The following is a 17,603-nucleotide window of genomic DNA, read 5'->3' as shown; positions in this document are numbered from 1 at the left end:
TCAGGTGGCACAATTACATCAACCAGAGTGACGGACACGGCATCTGGCCAAGCTTTCTGGACCCTGCATCCCTCCCACTCGGTTCTGGCCAGTGGAAAAGGGTCTCTGGCGTGCCTGCTCCGTCATGCCTCACCCCCCATTGGACGTGTGGGTGTCGATCCAGCCCATCCATCATTCTGCTTCTGACGTCACGTTCGTGATGGTCGGGCAAACACCAAAAGCAGGTTTGAAAAACAAAACTGTGATGATTAGCAGTAGGTGGGCAAAAAAATGTTCAAAAAGGCTGCTTGGTGTCCCAGGAGGATCTGCTCTCGGCCCGAGAACAATATTTTTCAGTGACAATCACAACCTGAACACAACCAGCACACCCCCAACCAAATCATCAGATACCAACATGCCGTTCTTCTCTCGATCAGAGCCCGCCCAGCAGCCGGTACAACCGGCACCTCAGCCTGTCTACGAGGAGCAACCCAAGAAACATGGCCTCTTCAGTCGCCACCGCTCCCCATCTCCCGCCCGTACTACCAGCACCAGCACTCGGCACACCAACTCGACCTACCAGACCTCTCCTGAGCGTGGAACCCGAAGCTCTAGCGGCAGTCGTGGTGGTCTTCTCCGTCGGTCCTTTGGCAACGGTTCCGCCAACGAGATGGATCCCAGCATCGTCGCTGCCCGTGAGAGGGTCATGAGTGCCGAGATGGCAGAGCGGGAGGCTGATCGTGCCCTCATGGCTGCCCGCGAGAGTGTCCGCGAGGCCCGCGAGCATGTCCGCAGACTGGAGCTCGAAGCTCAGGAGGAGGCCAGGAGGGCCAAGATCAAGCAACAGCAAGCCAAGGAGGTTTCTAAAAGAGGAAAGCAGCTCGGACGTAAGTATTCTATAGATTGCCACCTTGGTAGAATAACAGCTAACAAAGCGACAGGCTACGATTAGAGTCTCTGCTGAACGAACCTTTTTTTACATTTTCCTTTGTTACGGAGCGAACGGACATGGAGTGTGGAGGGCACTTGTACCAGCATAAGCCTTGTATTGGTAGATGTATCATATTTCTTTCAAGCGTTGTTTTCTTTTGGCGAATAAATTATTTCTTGACTCCGTACGATACCTACTTTTTCGCACACTCCAAAACCCAGGCTTTTGACCATGACATATTAGATCCTAATTGGCAATCTCCATTCAGCTAAAAACTTCCCTAAACGCCTGTCAGACACACTAGATCGGCTCTACACTGTGTGTAGGGAAGACCCAGGCTGGCGTCGCCAATCTCTGACCGACTTGGCTTCAATGTTGGCATCTGGGGAAGGTGGTGCCCTGGGATATGTCAGGTCACGTTGAGTGTGCAGTGCAGTAGTCGGACTGATCCTCAAACGTTCTGTCCTAACGGTGGCACGGCTAGCACAAGTTCCACCCAAATGTTTCTAAGCCTACGCTAGAGCTGATACAAAACGCTTGATACAGGCATTTGAGCCCTCCATTGGGCAGCCAGAGTCCGAGCTCGGACTTTGGAAGGGACATTGTGCCAATATTTTACACTAGCGATATGAAAGCCAGCATGATAATACCTAGTAGTTGTATTCTTACCGGAGTTAAAACATGATGTGTAACAAGGAAATTCATGAAAGAACAGCTACCGTGATGGTAAGCAGGGTGTTTGGCCCCGGTTTCCTGTCATACGAGTACGAAGGGACCTGGTCGGGTATGTTGCAGTGAGCTGGCCAGTTGTGGGCGAACTCTGCATAACTGCGATGCGTTTTGCAGTCAACATTAGCACCAATGCTACGTACTAAAATGATTGACACATACGGCAGTGCTAGCCTGGTCGAGGCTTCATCTTCTCAAGAGGTGTTGTTGTTTGATGATGAAATATGCACAAGTATATCTCCCGTACTGCGATGGTTCCAGAGACGAGACACCGACACATAGATACCTAATCGTTGCCAGTCCGCGGCGAAGGCCCGTATACCTTTCTTACTTTATCGCACACTGCAGCAAAAGACCAAAAAGTCCTGATTCTCGTGCAAATTTCCTAGCCAACCTAACATCAAGACATGACTCAGAACGACGCCAGCGTTCCTCAGACCTCGGAAACGTCCCTAAAACAACCATCCAGCTGCCACCGCCGCCACGCATCCCATTCCGGCTGCAATACCAGCAGACTGTCCCGGCGTTCCGGCAAAGCGTGCACCATTAGCGCCATGCCCCAACCCGCAGCTGTCCAAGTCACAGTCGGGGCAATCGTTGCCTGAATTTTTCCTTGTCGCCCTGCCTTTCCGGTGGATACCAACAGATGCGCTGTGGATATTGTCTCCGTTGGCCGTTATCAAGATCTCGCAATGGGCAACCACAGAAGGAGGGTTGGCGGTGGATATAATAGTTGTAGTAGAATACGCTGCGCATATTGCGGGACAGTCACAGCCAGGACACTCTCTTTTCTCGTTCGGTACCATAGTATTCGTAGCCTCGACGCCGGCTGGTGAAGTGGGATGGCTCTGCTGGGCTGCGGTGATATGACGAAGTTGATCGTGACCAGGGACGATAGGCCTGCCAATGGCATCTTCAGGGCGCCTACCGGCGAGGTTTAACTCTGCGAATGACGCCAGAAGAACAAGTGAAGTTTGAGAGACTTGTTCAGCGAGCATTGTACAGCTTATTGCTGTTGATAACTGGACTTGAAAATGGGTATGGTTCCCGGAGGCTACTCGAGAGACTGGCAGACAACGACCACTAAGAGGATCTTATATGCTGCAGCAATATCCACGTGTCTGGCCTCGAAAAGATCAACTTGTTGGACCAAGTCCCTCATGGGCGTCCTGTAACAGTCACGAAACCACACAGCCGTCAGCCAAGTGGTCTTCGTCCTCATCTTATCTGGGCTTTGCTGATGGTCTCTGGGGACCTGTTTGGCTACTCGAACTGCCAGCAGAGCTTTTGGTAAAGAAGCCGCGGATGGTTAATCTTGCGGGCCCAGTTGCAGCGAACTGTTGGGTGCGTTTGGTTGCTTCGGGCATGTTGACTGCTATGGAAAAGTCGAGTGTTGGAGAGTGGTTTGAAGGGCCTTGCCTTTGGTATATCTTCAAGGAGACCAAAATGACCGGGTACTTCTTGCGTCCGATATACGTTGGCCATGTTGTTTGTTGTCCATGTGGTCGTTAATCTTGAGTGGGGTTCCGTAGCAAAACATGCCATGCGAGTGGGAGATGGTGACAAAGAAATGCGGCTCTTGGAACATGGAAGCCGAAGTGTAGCTCAATAATGTTAAGCAAAAGAAAAAGAAGAAAAAATGGAGAAGATGTCCGGGCCCCTGGACTTGACGACCATCCCGGGGATTATTACAGGGAAGAAAGAATGGTGGCAGGTGGGACGAGGCGCTCCCAGCAGTGATGTTAAGCGGCTCCAATGCAGGCTGACAATACTAACATATTTGGATACCATGCCCTGCTGGCCTTGTTAGTGTGACCGGAGGTTCAAACCAAAGCTTATCTAAGCCGGCTGGTGGCAGGTGCCCACTTTGAACCTCACCCGTTGCCCGCCTCCTTGCGGAATCTTTTGAGCATGCTGATCATCACAAGGCAAACCGGAGTTCCAGTGCCTCGAACCTGCCGGGCTGTCTGTTGGTTTCGAGTCTTCCGGCTTTCCTTTCCAACAGCCCCGAGCTCAACTTGCAGTTAGGGATTGTCCTGTGTTCGTGATATTACCCTGTGATACATACAGACCTGAGGTGTGAAACAGAATTCCAAAATTCTGTATCAAAGATGACGTCTCATGACATGGCTTCCCTCGACATTCGTAATCCAAGAGGAAGGTGCATGGCATGTCACCAGCACAGTGCCCCCCGCCAAGGAGAGTGTGCTCCTTCCTCGGTGCAAGCACTGTCAGGCATCAGGAAAAGTAAAGGCTTGTGCTCCTCCAGTTCCAACACCTCATCTCTGCAGACAGAGACACTACAAGACTCTCGGCCGCATAGCACTTGTTGTTCCCCCGGTTGCTTCTTCGCTGCTCCACTCAGACATCGTTGCCTAGAGTGGTGTCTCTCTAACCACTTCATTCGTACGACACATCAACAATGAAGAGCATAAATCCCCTCTGGCTGCTTGCAGCTTCACTTGTCCGTGCTACCTTCTGGATGGAGGATCTGTCCCACCAGGGAATTGCCTCCTTCAACCCCGACAGAGGATACCAAGTTTTTCGAAATGTTCGTGACTTTGGTGCCAAAGGTGATGGAGGTAGGAGCCTAGAAGATGTTCAATGCCATCCATGATCTGGAACTTCAGGTTAACAATGCTTTAGTTACCGACGATACTGCTGCCATTAATGCCGCCATGAGTCATGGCAATCGCTGCGGTGGCTATGGCTGCATTGGAGCAACCATCAACCCGGCCATTGTTTACTTTCCGCCCGGAACCTACCTGATCTCCAGCCCAATCGTCGGCCTCTTCTACACTCAGATGATTGGCGACCCCACTGATATGCCCGTCATAAAGGGCGGTTCCAACTTCACTCAGGATGGGAAGGCCTTGCTTGATGCCGATCCATATTTGAGCAATGGCAGTATGTGTGGCCTCTCTACGCCAGTTCCAGCCCGGCTTGAAGTTAACCTTGTTTTGTCTTGTAGAGCTCAATTTCATCTCTACCAACGTCTTCTTCCGACAGGTCCGCAACCTGGTGTTCGATACCACAGCCATACCGCACCAGACCTGGGCAGTCCATTGGCCGTCTGCCCAGGCTACTGTCATTCACAACTGTGTCTTCAGATTGTCACCAAACTTTGAGGACGGACATACGGGAATTTATATGGAAGAGGGCAGCGGCGGCATGCTGGCTGATCTTGTTTTTTTCGGCGGACAATACGGAGCCCAGTTTGGTAGCCAACAGTATACCGTACGCAACCTCACTTTTCACGGCTCACAAACTGCCATCCTGCAAGTTTGGAACTGGGGATTTACGTACAAGTCTCTCAGCATCAATGACTGCGAGATTGGCCTCAACATGTCCTCTCCCGACGTAGGCTCCGTCACACTGCTGGACAGCTCGTTTACCAATGTCGATACTGCCATCATTGTGGGCAGACACAATAGCAGCGCTACTGGTCTTGGGTCACTGCTGATTCAAAATGTCAAGTACACCAACGTTCCCACGGTTATGAAGGATCTGGACGGAAACCAAGTTCTCGCCGGCAATGCTTCAGGAGCCCTCTTTGAGTGTGGCTATGCCAAGGTAAGAGCTATCAAATATTCTGTGATCAATCTCGCATTATGTTGACCTCAGATACAGGGAAACCTTTACGCTCCCGAAGGGCCATCTGCGTTTGAGGGACGTGATATTGCCTTTGACCAGCCTTCCGCCCTAAAACTCGGTGATCAGTACTACGAGAGGTCGAAGCCTCAATATGAGGGCTACCCTGCCGGTGCATTCGTGTCGGCCCGCAACCACTACGCTGTTGGAGACGGTGTGACTGATGACACAGTGGCTTTGAACTCGTTCTTTGACGTTGCGACCGAGCCGACAGTGGTTGGGTTTCTGGATGCGGGGTTTTACCGGGTGACTGACACCGTGTATATCCCAGCAGGTGCTCGAGTTGTCGGTGAGGGTCTTGCCGCCGTCATCATGGGCGCAGGCAAAAAGTTTTCCGACGTCACCAATCCCCGTCCAGTGGTTCAGATCGGAAAGCCTGGTGAGCTTGGCTACGTCGAAATCAGCGATATCATTGTCTCGACACAAGGCCCAACAGCAGGCGCTATTGCCATCGAGTACAACTTGAACACCCCAATACTGGACGGGAATATCACCGTCGATACACCTCCATCGGGACTTTGGGATGTCCATGTTCGCATTGGCGGTTTCGGAGGCTCCAAGCTCCAGGTGGCAGAATGCCCCATCACTCCCAACATCACCAATGTCGTTGAGCCTACCTGCATTGCTGGGTACATGAGCATGCACATCACGCCGAGTGCTAGCAATCTGTACATGGAAAATAACTGGATGTGGGTTGCTGACCACGATATTGAGGACTGGAACCAGACTCGGATCGATGTCTTTGCCGGCCGAGGGCTCTTGATCGAAGGGTCCAATATCTGGATGCTGGGCAATGCAGTTGAGCACCACACTCTTTACCAGTATCAGCTGGTCAACGCATCTAATCTGTGGATGGGTCAGATTCAAACAGAGACACCATATTACCAACCCAACCCACAGGCCCCTTACCCTTTTACACAGGTTAACACCACCCTGCATGACCCTGATTTCATGACCGACTGCCCAGGTTCGTCCCCCAGCACGGTTGAGCAGCTGCCAGGTGACCCGCCGTGCGCCATGGCGTGGGCTATGCGCATAATTGGGTCCAAGAACATCACGGTGTTTGGTGCTGGCCTCTACAGCTTCTTCAACAACTACTGCACCAACTGCAGCACCAACCATGCGGGTGAAAACTGCCAGGCGAGAATCTTTTCGATTCAGGATGCCAACGGCACAAAAGTGGTCAACTCCACGACGGGTTTGCAGATGTACAACCTAAACACGATTGGGAGCGTGAGCATGCTCACCAACAAAGGGGAGGACGTCGCGTTTTGGAACGAAACCATTGCAACATATGCCAGTACGATGGGGATCTTCAGGAACGATGGCAATGGCACAAATGTGTCGTCGACTTCTCGAGTTGTTTGATTGTAGTTCTTATCATTGACACTGACAGGAGGTGTCTTAGGTATCATGTTGATCAGAGGAGGGATTTCTTGGGACGATGAATGAAGAATCTCAGTGATGGGCTTTTGGAAGCACATAGTGCACCTGGGGTTAGCTAGTTGTTAGAGTACCCAGTTACCTGGTAATCACTTATCACGATGGGCTTCTCTTCACTGAGGTGTGATTTAGAACAGTCAAGATCTTGCGGTGTCGCGTTGCTCAGAAAAGCAATCCTTATCAGATATTGGATCTCAGATCATCTCCCCCAGCCGTGGCCGTGACACCCCTGCCTCCGAACAATCTCGCTCGGATCGGACCGATCAGGAGTATCCGACAGGTGACGGGGATTCCCCACAAATCTCCTCCGAAGCGGAAATTGCACACGGGGGAAGGGAAGCTCGGGCCAGCATCAAGGGGGAAAGATGGGACTGGCGATGGAGTCAACGAGCGGGGTGGGGAACGTGGCCCGGGTTCTGGACTTGTGTTTTAGAAGGCGAGCCAGGGCCTTCGCGGCAGGCAAGTGTGTGAAGAAGAAGCAAGATGAGACGAACGTGTGGGTCACGTTTTGGGGCTTTGTTCGAAACATTCCGATGAACTTCTTTGGGTTTGGTTTGGAGACTGGAATGCAAACACTTTGAAGGCACACCAAGGTGAGCTCGAAACGAGGTCGTTCTAGGTGCGATGATCATTATGCAGGTGAGAAAAAGCTTGAATAATGACAAATATCTTACCTTATCAGTTGTGCATAAAAGTCTTCCGAGATGAGTTGAGCGAAAATCTCTGATGTGCCGAGAGGTGACATCGCTGATGGGGAATGAAATGCGGCGACACGCTGGCAAAATCAAGGAGCGAGAGAAATGGGCAAAAGTGAGGGCAAAAGTCAAGCTCTCAATACCACGTTGTAGGACACACAAGATCTCACTGGTAAAGCGGCGAAGCTGGTCATGCTCAAAAAAGGAAAAAAAAGGGGTATCAATAACTTGTGCATGTATAGAAGGCTAAAAAGAAGTGTGTTCAAGAAAAGAAGAAAAGTGTTGTGTTTCCTCCAATCCATCTCTCTCTTTGTTTCTCCTCCCATATCATGCGCGCATGATGTCTCTCCTCCATCCATTCGCATTGTCAAAATATGTGTGTTAGAAGGTTTGCCGTACGCCAACAGATCCCGACCCCGGCCTTGAAACTTTTCCCTGCCTCCCGTCCCCCATATATGCAAAGTCAAAGATCCGATGTACTTCTCTTCACCACACAAGTTTTGTTGGATGTGGAAGAAGTTGGTTGAAGGTTAAAAAAAAGGATAAAAGGTCCAGCCAGCAAACGTAACCAATCACCACCGAATCACACAAAGCAGCCAGTTGTTGCATCTCACTCAAGACCGAGACCCTCAAGAAGTGAAGTGGGAGGGGGTATTTGGGTATCTGAGTCGTGGTCGTAAAGAGTACGTTTGGTCGTATGCTGCGTAAAAGGCTTAAAAGAGGCGGGTTCTGGCCTTGAACTGGGAAGAGCATCTTGGCGCTGCGGTATCGGGTGGCGGCGGTGGCTAATAGTGCTGGAAGAACGAATAGAAGTGTTGGTAAAAAGTGGTCATGGTTCAAGTTTGTGAGGGTATCCCGAGGCCCAATATCGTCAAGCGCTTCTCGTCAAGTGACAAGAGAACGCGCCCCGGCCTGCCTGAACTCGAGAATCGAAGATTGTTGTAAAATGTTGTTGTTGTTCGCAACAAGTGTCGAGGTTGTCAGACAAAAGAAAAGAATTAAGGTTTAAAGAATAAGAAGGATGCTGACAACCGTGGAGTAGTCGCGATTCCCAAGCCCGCTTTGGCGATGGGAGATTTTTGTTGTAAAATGATTTGTTCTTGATGTCGTCAAAAATGGTCGTATGCTCATGAGAAGGTTGTCTGATGGTGATGATGAAGCTGACCGGGAAGGGCCCGAACCAAGAATATCGCGCCTCGCTCAGAGAGACAAAAGAAATGATTGGTAGGATGCTCGCATCGTAGAATCGGATTGATAGTGCCCAAATAGCTCCTCCCAGACCCCATCATCCATCAGAATGAAATTACCGCTGTTGCCTGCTTAGAGGAAAGCAACAACGACAATGCCGGCCATGGCGGCGGCGGCAACGTTGGCGGCATTGAGAGCACCGGCAGCATTGTCCGGTGTGGGGTCGAGTGTCGGCCCTGATGTGGTGGTCGAGGCGGCAGGGTTGAAGGTGGTGGTGGCACCGGTTTGGAGGGCGGCGGTGGAGTTGTGCGAACCCGTGTGAGCGGCTTGGAGACGCTGGAGGGTGAGGGTCTCGGTGAGAGTCAGAGTCTTTGTCTTGGTGGTGGTGGACTCGCCCTCGGCAACGGCCATGAGAGGCAGGAGGAGGGCAGTGAAGAGCGCTGAGAGCTGCATTGTGAAGATGTTTGTAGATGTTTGTAGATGTTTGTGGTGATCCGTCCGGCTCGCGCAAAAATCGTCCTTTTGTGTATCAATGTTTGCTTGTATGTGCGGTACAAATGTATAGTGGTAGGTTGGGCTAATCTGTTGGCAGAGTTGGAGATGGATAGATAGCAGAATGAATGAATTTAGACCACGTCGAGTGAGCAGGAGCAGCTTCCAAAAGATAGACTTTGCCAACGAAGTCTGAGGTGAAGCGTGCGTGCGGTGCAGTGCAGCGAAAGAGTGAGGCTGGTGAGAGGGTGAAGAGAGGGCGAGGACGAAGGACAACGGCGGGAGAGCCCACGATATGTCTGGGGGACGGCAAATTGCGCCTGGCCTGCCAAGTGATTGGGACCGATAATAACAAAGGTACGTACCGCGGGCTTCCCCGCAAGGGGATTGGCGCCACGGACGATGTTGCAACGGTACCTGCAGCAAGTCCACCACATCCAAGGCATCCCTGCTTGTCTTTCTGCTTGGTCGTCCGTCTCCCTCTGCTGAGAGCTGTCTCTCACCTTTTGCCGCCCGCTGGCTGGCTCCCGTCCTGGCCCTAGTTGCCAGGCCCCCTTCATCGGCCGACCCCGTCTCCGTCTGGCGGATAAAGTCGTCTTTCTCTCGTCATGGCCATGATGAGCAGCCGCACGGCGCTCAAGGGCAAGAGCTGTTTCATGCAGGAAATTGCAGGTCCAACTCCCGATCTCGCTCTGTCAGTGCGAACCCTACCTTGTCACGTTGGCCGCCATCCCCAAAAGGGCATGCATGCTGTGCCAGCAAAGCCGCTTCCTTTTTGGCATCCACGCATCGGATCGCATCATCCTGGCACCTGGACTCGACAGCCACACTTGGCCAGCAGTCTGTTTCGACTTCATCTGTCTGTCTTTGCCATCTTCTTGATTCCCGTCCAACAGCTCCCGAAATCAGGATCTTCTCGAGGAGGCAGCGGCAAAGTCTGGACCAATTCGAGGCGGCATAATGGACGTTGGTGAAATTTGTGCAATTTACTTTCGAGAAGAGCGCCCCACCTCGGCGCGTGTTCTGATTGGTGTGCCTGACATGACGTGCCAACGGGAAGGGTGAGCCGAGACCAACGCTTCTTTCCTTTCGAGAGCTGCCCGTGCGTTTTCCTGGGGAAAGATGGATCGCTCTTTTTTCGCACCATCTTTCGGCCCTGCTTTGCGACGATCCCAAGCAGAACAACGGATGGATGGTCCATGCGCAGGGAGTCACAAACAAAAAAAAGTCAAAAATACAAAGGGCCAGTCTCACGATGCTTCCCCCTTCAGAGGGATGATGATCAATCCACCTATACTACTGCGTAAAACTAACCCAATTCCATAACTGCGCCATTTTTTTCTTTTTTTTGAAAGCAGTTGAGGCCCAACACCTGGCGTCCGAAAACTTAAACTATTGGTGCCATGTGGCATTTCCAAAAACCCTAATGCTGTGGATATCCGACCATCAGGCCGCCTTGCATGACTTGGAATTGTTGACGACACATTCGAGTGACGCAATTTGGGTCATGATGCGCAGACCAAACACTACCCCTCATTCTCCGAGGCAACGGGAGAGCATTCCAGCGCGGAGCTTCAAGCCCACCTTAGTGCTCGGTATATTATATCCCCCTCATAAGGCTCGGACTTGTGCGTACACGAGCCCCGGTCTTTAACGACTGCGCTACCTGACTATGTCTGCTGCTCAGTGAGGGTGGTTATGATGTCTTGATTCAAGTATCCGAGAGATGTACCAAGTAGGCCGGGTAGGTGACTGATCTAGCTAAACCATAACCCCGAAAGTGTTGCTATCGGTATTTCTTGGAAGCTAGTTTGGAGTTGTTGGTGTTCATCGCCCAAAGCCCAGAACATAAATGACGCCTTGAAATGGCTGTTCATTGAGAGTTTCGACATTATTCTTCACCATCATTGAACCCCGCAGTCAGTATCTTTACGAGAACGACACAAACCGGCACCACCATGACGCCCGTCGACATTGCCCAACCACTCCAAGCCCGGCTTGAACCCGACTGAGACTGCTGTCACTTGCAAATGTTGTAACCTAGTGGCGGCAGGAGAGTATTCGATGCCATATATGCTTCGACAGTTGTACCATGTGCAATAAGCGTCTTGCACCATCGCGTGACTCGAGAAAACGCAGTAGAGCTGGCCCTCGCCACATCATTTGACGGAAAAAAAAACCCTAGTCCACAGATCATGATCGTGTCCCCAAACGTATAACATATGGCCTCCGGGTATATCCCCCACCAATTATGCCCACTTCAAGCCAAAACCCAAACAACGCCCATGTCATATTTCCCTTGCATATCCAATAACCGCCCAAAACGCCAATGTGATGATGCTGTTGAATCTCCCAGTGAATCTCTCCTGGCTTCTGCTACAATCAACTGGCCCACCTCACTCCAACCTCGACACAACTAACATGTCTGACCCGCGCCGAGTCCTCCTCCTCCGCATCCTCGTCCATCATTTCGATGTCGTCCACTGCCTGTACCGTCCTCGTCCTCGCAATCACAATCAAATCTCCTTCTCTCGTGAACGAGGCCCCCACCTCAACCGCCTTCTGAATTGCCCTCCCCGTCGCAATAAGCACGACATCATCCAGTGCATCTGATATTGGCCCGGTTTGGTCTGATCTCCCATTCTTCGCACCCAGAGCTGCAACACGTGCTGCCAAGGGCAGACCTTTTGTTGTTCCCTGTTGGTTATTTCGGGCGCTCTCCAGTGCCTTTCGTACGCGTTTTACAAGTGACATGTGGGAGGCCGAAGAGGCCACCTTGATGATCTGGGTGCGATTCGCGCGAGGAGGGGGCAGGTAGCCATCAATGTCGGGTGTCGTCTGGTTTTGGAAATTGACAGAGGATGTGGCCGACTTCAAGGTGCGCCGGTGAGGAGGGAGGGGAAGGGGGCGTTTGCGGATTCGAGAGCCTGCATACCCCAAAAGTGTTAGCAGAGTGGGCCAGATTTGCGGTCGCTCTAGGTGAGGGTAACGAACCATCTGGAATGGGTGGGAGCTTGTTTTCGGGTTTGTTTGGCAGCGTAGTTGATGCGCCCACAGGCTGCTGTGTAGTTGGAGAGGCCATGGCACTGCGACTGGAGAAGTTGGTGCGTCGCCGGGTATATGATAGCCGCAAAAGAGAGATCGCCGTTGACTAGATGGGGGGAATGGCTTCTTGGATGGATATGCGATGCGGCCTGTGGGTGCAAGAGTTGGAGCAACAATATCTCTGTACGATGAGGGCTTGGAACCTGTCACAGAGCTCTGCCGGTGTAGTTTGTGCCGGCTATGCAAAGTGTAGAGAGTGAGTCCCGTCGTCAGAGGTCGGCGTAGTTGATAGATGGATAATGTCAAAAGTTCAAAGCCGTTAGTGGGACCGTCAACCCCAGAACTGGGCGGGCCAAGGCTGAAGAGCCCCACTGGAGCTTTGACCGCCTGCCGTATTTGCTGGCTAACATGGAGCTCCCCGCCAACAATTGTGACAGCGTCTCAGACAGCAGCGTCATACCACTTCAGCTTCCAACGGTTTTGTTCTCTTTTGCATGCATATGATATCCATAATCCAGGCACACCATCATTGTTGCTGACAGTCGCCATACAACCGACAGAGTCTCAATCGTAAAATGGATGCCTACATCCCGAATCAAACATCACGATAGCCCAGGACGCGTAAACCATGTCTGTCGAAATTTGGCCTCGAATTGCGCCAGAAGAACTTAAGGTCGCCATTAGGGAATCTGAAGTACGTCGTTGATTTGGAGCAGGAGCACAATGGCTGAGACGCTTTTGGAATCTTGGGTCGTGGTTAGACCTCCACTTACACCACCGCATACACAGGAACGCGAACTCGGCTGGCTTGTTCAAGAGCTCCACGAAACCCTCACCAACCTCAAGCATGGCCTCGAAGATTGCTATGCGCTCCTTGCGCCCATCGATCCCGGATCTACTCTTGTGTTGAGCACCCCTCGAAATGAGATAGTAAAGGGCACCATCACCCGTGTCGGAACGCGCATTGTCAAGGGGGTTTGTTGTTTCCCGATCTCCTGCGTCGCTGATTTCCCCTAACGTTTGTGAAATAGACCATCCACCTTCGTCTGCGCACCCTTCCTCAGCAAACGATAAGCATCAACCCCGACCATCCCATACACCTCGGCCCGCTTACTACCCTCCACACTTTGCTTACCCACTCGATCGACCTCCTCAACTTGACCCTCAGTTACTCGTACCCAACCGAGTCCTCGCCAACCTTGGACAAGAATACATCCTCCCCCCAGTTTCTGTCGGCCCAGCTGCGCCTCCTCTCGCAGTCCTTTACAGAGTCCCTCGCCATTCTCAAAGGGCCGCCTCTTCTCAACTCGGATCCCTCTTGGACCTCTCGCTCCGCAGCGCCCTCCCACTTCATCCCGCCCTTGACCATCCCCTCCAACAGCTCGCACAACCAGTCCTCCCATCCTTGCCTGTCCTTCCACCTCACCATTCAGGACTCAAGTCTGGTCCTCTGGCTCCGAACCCTCGAACCCGCCCACGCCCCTGTACACTTTAGCACTAAGCTTGCCCTCGCCATTGGCACCGCCCGCCGTCTCGAACACGACGAAGCCGAGCGGGTTTTCGGGTACTGCTGCACAGGTGGCGACTCGACTGGGCTACCGCACATTCACAATAGCAACCACGATCCAAACATTCCCTTGGCGCCGGTGCTCTCAGGCACCCGAAGAAAAGAGGTCGAGGTGTATGTGAGGGAAAAGGTCAGGGTCGAGAGTGCGGATCCCAGTCTCATGAGTTTGACAGCCAAGCTCACGGCTCTGACGCATACGCTGAGCTTGGCGAGGAGGAATCTGGCAGCTGTCATGGGGGAGGAAATGGAGGATTAGGCATCGTCTTATCCTCGTAGTCATCGCGGGTCGAGCGTCACGGGGGGTGGCCACTAGTACACGGCCATACCACTGGGACTAGATGGGACAGGGGAGGAAGCTGACGAGACACTTGATGGCAGTGCAGGAATAGGGAACGTTAATCAGATGACAAGGGGTGGTTGTTGTTCGCATTGGCTGGAGTTGGACCGGACGTACTACTCGAAAGGGTTCATGTGCTGTTTCAGACATTCTCACACTTAAATTACACATGGCGCAAAGCATGGGGAGTATTGGGTAGGTTCATGGTTTGGTTCGAATTGATTTATGATTAGCAAGTTCAGCATGCCTGGCTAGCTACAGGTGCGGTCAAACAAAAAAACATGTCTGGATGGATGTTTAGGCCACTGGAGACCAAGGCATGGGCACCAAAATCCTGCTCTTCATTTCCTGGATCAGGGGTACCGTCTTGTGCACTGTTTCGGCCCAGCCCTCCTGGCTCCAGCTCTTCTCGCGGCGGATCTTGCGCTCCTCGAGATCAGCAAACTGCCAGAGGTGGTGCACCGTGTTGAGATCGCCAATCTGCACAAACCAGGCTCCCACACCTTCCATCACCTCGCGCCTGGCCTTGAGTCCGCGCCTCCAGTGCGTCTCCCACTCGAGAAGGTTACCGGGGTGGAGCGTGTAGGAGCGTAGCTCAAAGATACCGCCGAGCTGTCGGGGAGGGGTCGTTGGCCAGAAAGAGAACTCTTGCATGAGAGAGGACTTTTTGCTGCGAATCAAGCCGCGGAGCTTCTTTTCAAAGGCTGGATATTCCGGGTGGCGGGAGATGGCGTTCAAGGAGGCATGATAGCCTTGATAGCGCTGATATTCCCAGATGTGTACTGTTGAGACAAAGCAGATTAGTCACCCAAACGACGGGAGCTACACAGGTATCAAAAAGAAAACATACCAAATGTCTCGCAGTCGCCAACCTCCGTTCTCCAACTGCCCACCAGATGAACCTTATTCTCCGGCATGCTGGCCATGCGGGGATACCACTTGCCCACCAGCTCGACATACTCGTCCACGTCCTTGGGCTTGACCTCGTGGAAGACAATCGAGTGCACATACTTGCCGCGCGCCAGCACCTGGCTGAAGCTGGCCTCGATCTGGGCGTCCATCTCGCGGCCCTCCTTTGTCCCGTAAATCAGGTTCGTCAGGGGGCCCGCCTTGCGAGGGGGCTCGTGTTCGGCCGCGTTGGCACTGGTTCCTGTAGCGGTGCTCGACCCTGTGCTTAGCTTTCCAAGGCCCAAGGCCGAGGTGGAGGGGGAAGAGGAGGTCGATGTTGAAGAAGAAGAAGAAGAAGAAGACGAGGCAAACGCACTGGCTTCCCGCTGCTTCTGCGCCTCCGCAAGCTTTAACCGGAACTCCTTCTGCTTCTTGTTGAATACTTCCTGCTGCTCTGGCTCGATGTCCCCGAGGGAGGGGGTGCGTTTTGACGAGAGGGCGAGTGAGGTGGTAAAGGCTCTGGTAGTTGCCGGCCGGACGACAGCGCCAGCCGCGGCGCGACGAGCAAGTTGTCTAGATAGCATGATTTCGGTGGTTGTTTACTTTGCTTGTCGATCGGCCAGACTGAAGAAAACTGTCTCTCGAAGCAGCGAGCCAGATAAAAGTGTCGCTCGCCGGAACGGACAGCCTTGACAAGTTTCAATTGCACGCTAGAAATAGCAAACAAAGAAAATCGAGCGCCGGTGCGGTGGTTGGAATGGTTCGATATGTGGTGCCGAATGGGACGTCTCGGAGAGTTCGAAACGCAAGAGCAGCAACGAAGCAGATGTAACAGCAGAAGGCGGACGGGCAACGGTCTGCCGGGTAAGCTTGTGAAGTGGGTGCAGACAGAGCACAGCAGAGGAAGCAACCTGGAAGTGGCAGTGGCAGGCACGGCACAATCTGAGAGCGAGGAGAAGGGGAAGGGGAGGGCAAATCAAAGAGGATGGTAGTAAAGGAGGGGGAAGACGGAGGATAATTGGACAGAGAGGCGGCCGGGTGCTACGGTGCGCACAGCTATTTCCCCCGCACTTGAGAGCGTAAAGTAGGTAGGTAAAGTTGGTGATAATTTGGTTGGTGAGGAGGGGTTCGAGGAGAGCTTTAAGGTAAGGTGTTTTCCTTTTCAGGTGAACTGGAGGGAGGGGGGAGTTTGGAGAGCTGGGAGCTGGGAGTTGGGAGCAGGGAACAGGGAACAGATGAGTACAAGTCAACAGCCAGTCCGGAAAGCAACGTCAGCTGGTCCCCTGCCTGAGGTGAGTGAGCCTGAAGTCCATCTTCATGCAGCAAATATCAGCCCAGCACCCCAGCTGGCTGTCCACTTTGCTAGTATGTCCAGGGTCCGGCGCAAGCCCGGGCCTTGATGCCCGTTTGCTTGTCTGGGGTTGGTGAGGTGCGGGGGTTATGATGTCACGCGCCTGGACTCGCCTAGCTTCACTTTGGAGTGGAGAAGCCGGAGAATCATTTCCACGGATTCCGTCCATGCCAAGGATTCAAAGTGAAGTTTGGGTCACCTCAGCTTGGACTGAACCGCTGAAAGCCTTACAATTCAGGCATCTCTTCCGCCTCTCGGCAACGCTGGTTGGCAGCTTTCGGGAGCCGGAAGCAACTGTGAAAAACGCTCGTTTTCGACAACCCCGACAACCTCCATCAACGTCACCCGAACCCAGTCCATCTTCTAAACCAGAAGATAACCGTCACCATGTCTTGGCTCGGAGTTGCCCCCTTCAAGAAGTTCCCGACGCCCGTGTGTATGTTGCTGTCCCAATTGAATCCCCCCCATCCTCGTGTGCGCTGACTGACGATTGAATGACCACAGTGCGTCCCATGGCTCCCTTCTTCGCTGCCGGTATGTCACTAACCTAACCCGACTATAACTCGACCACACCTCCCCCGGGCTGCTCTCTTCAGTAACTAACCTCGACTCCTACCAGCCGTGGTCATTGCCTATGGCGTCAACTCGGCCCAGACTGCCATGATGAACAGTATGCCCCTCCGCCCCTCTTGTCCTCGCCGACTCCCTGCGCCCACGATCCACCGAGTTCCCAAATACTAACAATACTCCCCCACAGGCGACGAGTTCAAGAACGACCCCCGCAACCCCAACGCCAAGGCTTCCCATTAAAGTAGACGACGCTGTTGACGACGGTTGTTGGAATACAAGAGACGAGAGCGATGCAGCAATTTCCTTGACCCACGATTCTTATCCCCCCTGAACGCGAGCCCCGAGGTCATTTGCGCCAGTGTATATGTATCATAGCAGGCAGCCAGCATCAATTGAGCTGTGTCGGCGGTTTCGATGTGTTCCCCTTGTTTGCGCGGGAGGTTGCAGAGAGGAAGGGTGAAACGGATGGCATCTACAGCTTTCCAGTCGCTTTGCCGAGAACCAACCTGTATGACTGCTCAATTCAGAGTCTGGTGTCGATATCAGGAGTGTGAAACCAGTTCTTCAGGTTATCAGGAGGGATCGGGGGTTGCTCAAGACTCAGGTCAACAGCATTTGCCAGCTACTCACTGTTCGCAGTGGGTTATCGACATTCATCACCATTCTCCCGTTGGTATGGATGTTTTCGCTCTGGCATAGATTGAATTTCTACCCGTTGCTGGGCGCCCGCGTTGAGA

General features: G+C 52.8%; 8 protein-coding genes across 8 annotated transcripts; 5 read left to right on the top strand and 3 right to left on the bottom strand.

The window, feature by feature from the left end:
• Nucleotides 1-124: 124 nt before the first annotated feature.
• QC762_610860 (uncharacterized protein) lies at nucleotides 125-1,096 on the top strand (the record flags this gene model as incomplete). Its single annotated transcript, XM_062892766.1, has 2 exons — nucleotides 125-866; nucleotides 921-1,096. 2 exons carry the CDS (start codon nucleotides 125-127, stop codon nucleotides 929-931), a joined length of 753 nt encoding a protein of 250 aa, XP_062741378.1. The 3' UTR covers nucleotides 932-1,096.
• A 2,731-nt stretch (nucleotides 1,097-3,827) lies between these two features.
• On the top strand, nucleotides 3,828-6,967 carry QC762_610850 (uncharacterized protein). The gene is made up of 4 exons (XM_062892765.1): nucleotides 3,828-4,221; nucleotides 4,286-4,546; nucleotides 4,611-5,212; nucleotides 5,270-6,967. The coding sequence occupies exons 1-4, from the start codon at nucleotides 4,062-4,064 to the stop codon at nucleotides 6,656-6,658; spliced, it is 2,412 nt and encodes an 803-aa protein (XP_062741377.1). The 5' UTR covers nucleotides 3,828-4,061; the 3' UTR covers nucleotides 6,659-6,967.
• Nucleotides 6,968-8,748: 1,781 nt separating this feature from the next.
• Nucleotides 8,749-9,069, bottom strand: QC762_610845 (uncharacterized protein; the record flags this gene model as incomplete). The annotated part of the gene is made up of 1 exon (XM_062892764.1): nucleotides 8,749-9,069. The coding sequence occupies one exon, from the start codon at nucleotides 9,067-9,069 to the stop codon at nucleotides 8,749-8,751; it is 321 nt and encodes a 106-aa protein (XP_062741376.1).
• Nucleotides 9,070-11,112: 2,043 nt separating this feature from the next.
• QC762_610840 (uncharacterized protein) lies at nucleotides 11,113-12,466 on the bottom strand. Its single transcript, XM_062892763.1, has 2 exons — nucleotides 12,103-12,466; nucleotides 11,113-12,035 (listed from the first exon to the last, which is right to left on the bottom strand). Exons 1-2 carry the CDS (start codon nucleotides 12,188-12,190, stop codon nucleotides 11,491-11,493), a joined length of 633 nt encoding a protein of 210 aa, XP_062741375.1. The 5' UTR covers nucleotides 12,191-12,466; the 3' UTR covers nucleotides 11,113-11,490.
• Nucleotides 11,244-13,976, top strand: QC762_610830 (uncharacterized protein; the record flags this gene model as incomplete). Its single annotated transcript, XM_062892762.1, has 3 exons — nucleotides 11,244-12,847; nucleotides 12,943-13,128; nucleotides 13,185-13,976. The coding sequence occupies exons 1-3, from the start codon at nucleotides 12,782-12,784 to the stop codon at nucleotides 13,974-13,976; spliced, it is 1,044 nt and encodes a 347-aa protein (XP_062741374.1). The 5' UTR covers nucleotides 11,244-12,781.
• Nucleotides 13,977-14,264: 288 nt separating this feature from the next.
• QC762_610820 (uncharacterized protein) lies at nucleotides 14,265-16,818 on the bottom strand. Its single transcript, XM_062892761.1, has 2 exons — nucleotides 14,908-16,818; nucleotides 14,265-14,839 (listed from the first exon to the last, which is right to left on the bottom strand). Exons 1-2 carry the CDS (start codon nucleotides 15,527-15,529, stop codon nucleotides 14,355-14,357), a joined length of 1,107 nt encoding a protein of 368 aa, XP_062741372.1. The 5' UTR covers nucleotides 15,530-16,818; the 3' UTR covers nucleotides 14,265-14,354.
• Nucleotides 16,181-16,663, top strand: QC762_0102640 (uncharacterized protein; the record flags this gene model as incomplete). Its single annotated transcript, XM_062884216.1, has 2 exons — nucleotides 16,181-16,237; nucleotides 16,535-16,663. The coding sequence occupies 2 exons, from the start codon at nucleotides 16,181-16,183 to the stop codon at nucleotides 16,661-16,663; spliced, it is 186 nt and encodes a 61-aa protein (XP_062741373.1).
• On the top strand, nucleotides 16,684-17,106 carry ATP18 (atp18 subunit J of the mitochondrial F1F0 ATP synthase; the record flags this gene model as incomplete). Its single annotated transcript, XM_062892760.1, has 4 exons — nucleotides 16,684-16,732; nucleotides 16,801-16,830; nucleotides 16,916-16,966; nucleotides 17,054-17,106. The coding sequence occupies 4 exons, from the start codon at nucleotides 16,684-16,686 to the stop codon at nucleotides 17,104-17,106; spliced, it is 183 nt and encodes a 60-aa protein (XP_062741371.1).
• Between the last annotated feature and the right edge of the window lie 497 nt (nucleotides 17,107-17,603).

The sequence above is a fragment of the Podospora pseudocomata genome, chromosome 6 (assembly GCF_035222375.1).
Source record: "Podospora pseudocomata strain CBS 415.72m chromosome 6, whole genome shotgun sequence".
Lineage (NCBI taxonomy): Eukaryota > Fungi > Ascomycota > Sordariomycetes > Sordariales > Podosporaceae > Podospora > Podospora pseudocomata.
Note: the sequence above shows the minus strand (reverse complement) of the source record. Positions and strands in the feature narration are given on the sequence as shown.

What these genes read in the sequence shown, in the direction of transcription:
- QC762_610850 (XM_062892765.1), top strand. Translation starts at nt 4,062, where the DNA reads ATGAAGAGCATAAATCCCCTCTGGCTGCTTGCAGCTTCACTTGTCCGT. An exon ending in TCCATATTTGAGCAATGGCA is followed by an intron (nt 4,547 to 4,610) that starts GTATGTGTGGCC and finishes TTTGTCTTGTAG; the next exon opens with AGCTCAATTTCATCTCTACC. An exon ending in TTGAGTGTGGCTATGCCAAG is followed by an intron (nt 5,213 to 5,269) that starts GTAAGAGCTATC and finishes CCTCAGATACAG; the next exon opens with GGAAACCTTTACGCTCCCGA.
- QC762_610840 (XM_062892763.1), bottom strand. Translation starts at nt 12,190, where the DNA reads ATGGCCTCTCCAACTACACAGCAGCCTGTGGGCGCATCAACTACGCTG. An exon ending in GCTCCCACCCATTCCAGATG is followed by an intron (nt 12,036 to 12,102) that starts GTTCGTTACCCT and finishes TGGGGTATGCAG; the next exon opens with GCTCTCGAATCCGCAAACGC.
- QC762_610820 (XM_062892761.1), bottom strand. Translation starts at nt 15,529, where the DNA reads ATGCTATCTAGACAACTTGCTCGTCGCGCCGCGGCTGGCGCTGTCGTC. An exon ending in TGGCGACTGCGAGACATTTG is followed by an intron (nt 14,840 to 14,907) that starts GTATGTTTTCTT and finishes TTGTCTCAACAG; the next exon opens with TACACATCTGGGAATATCAG.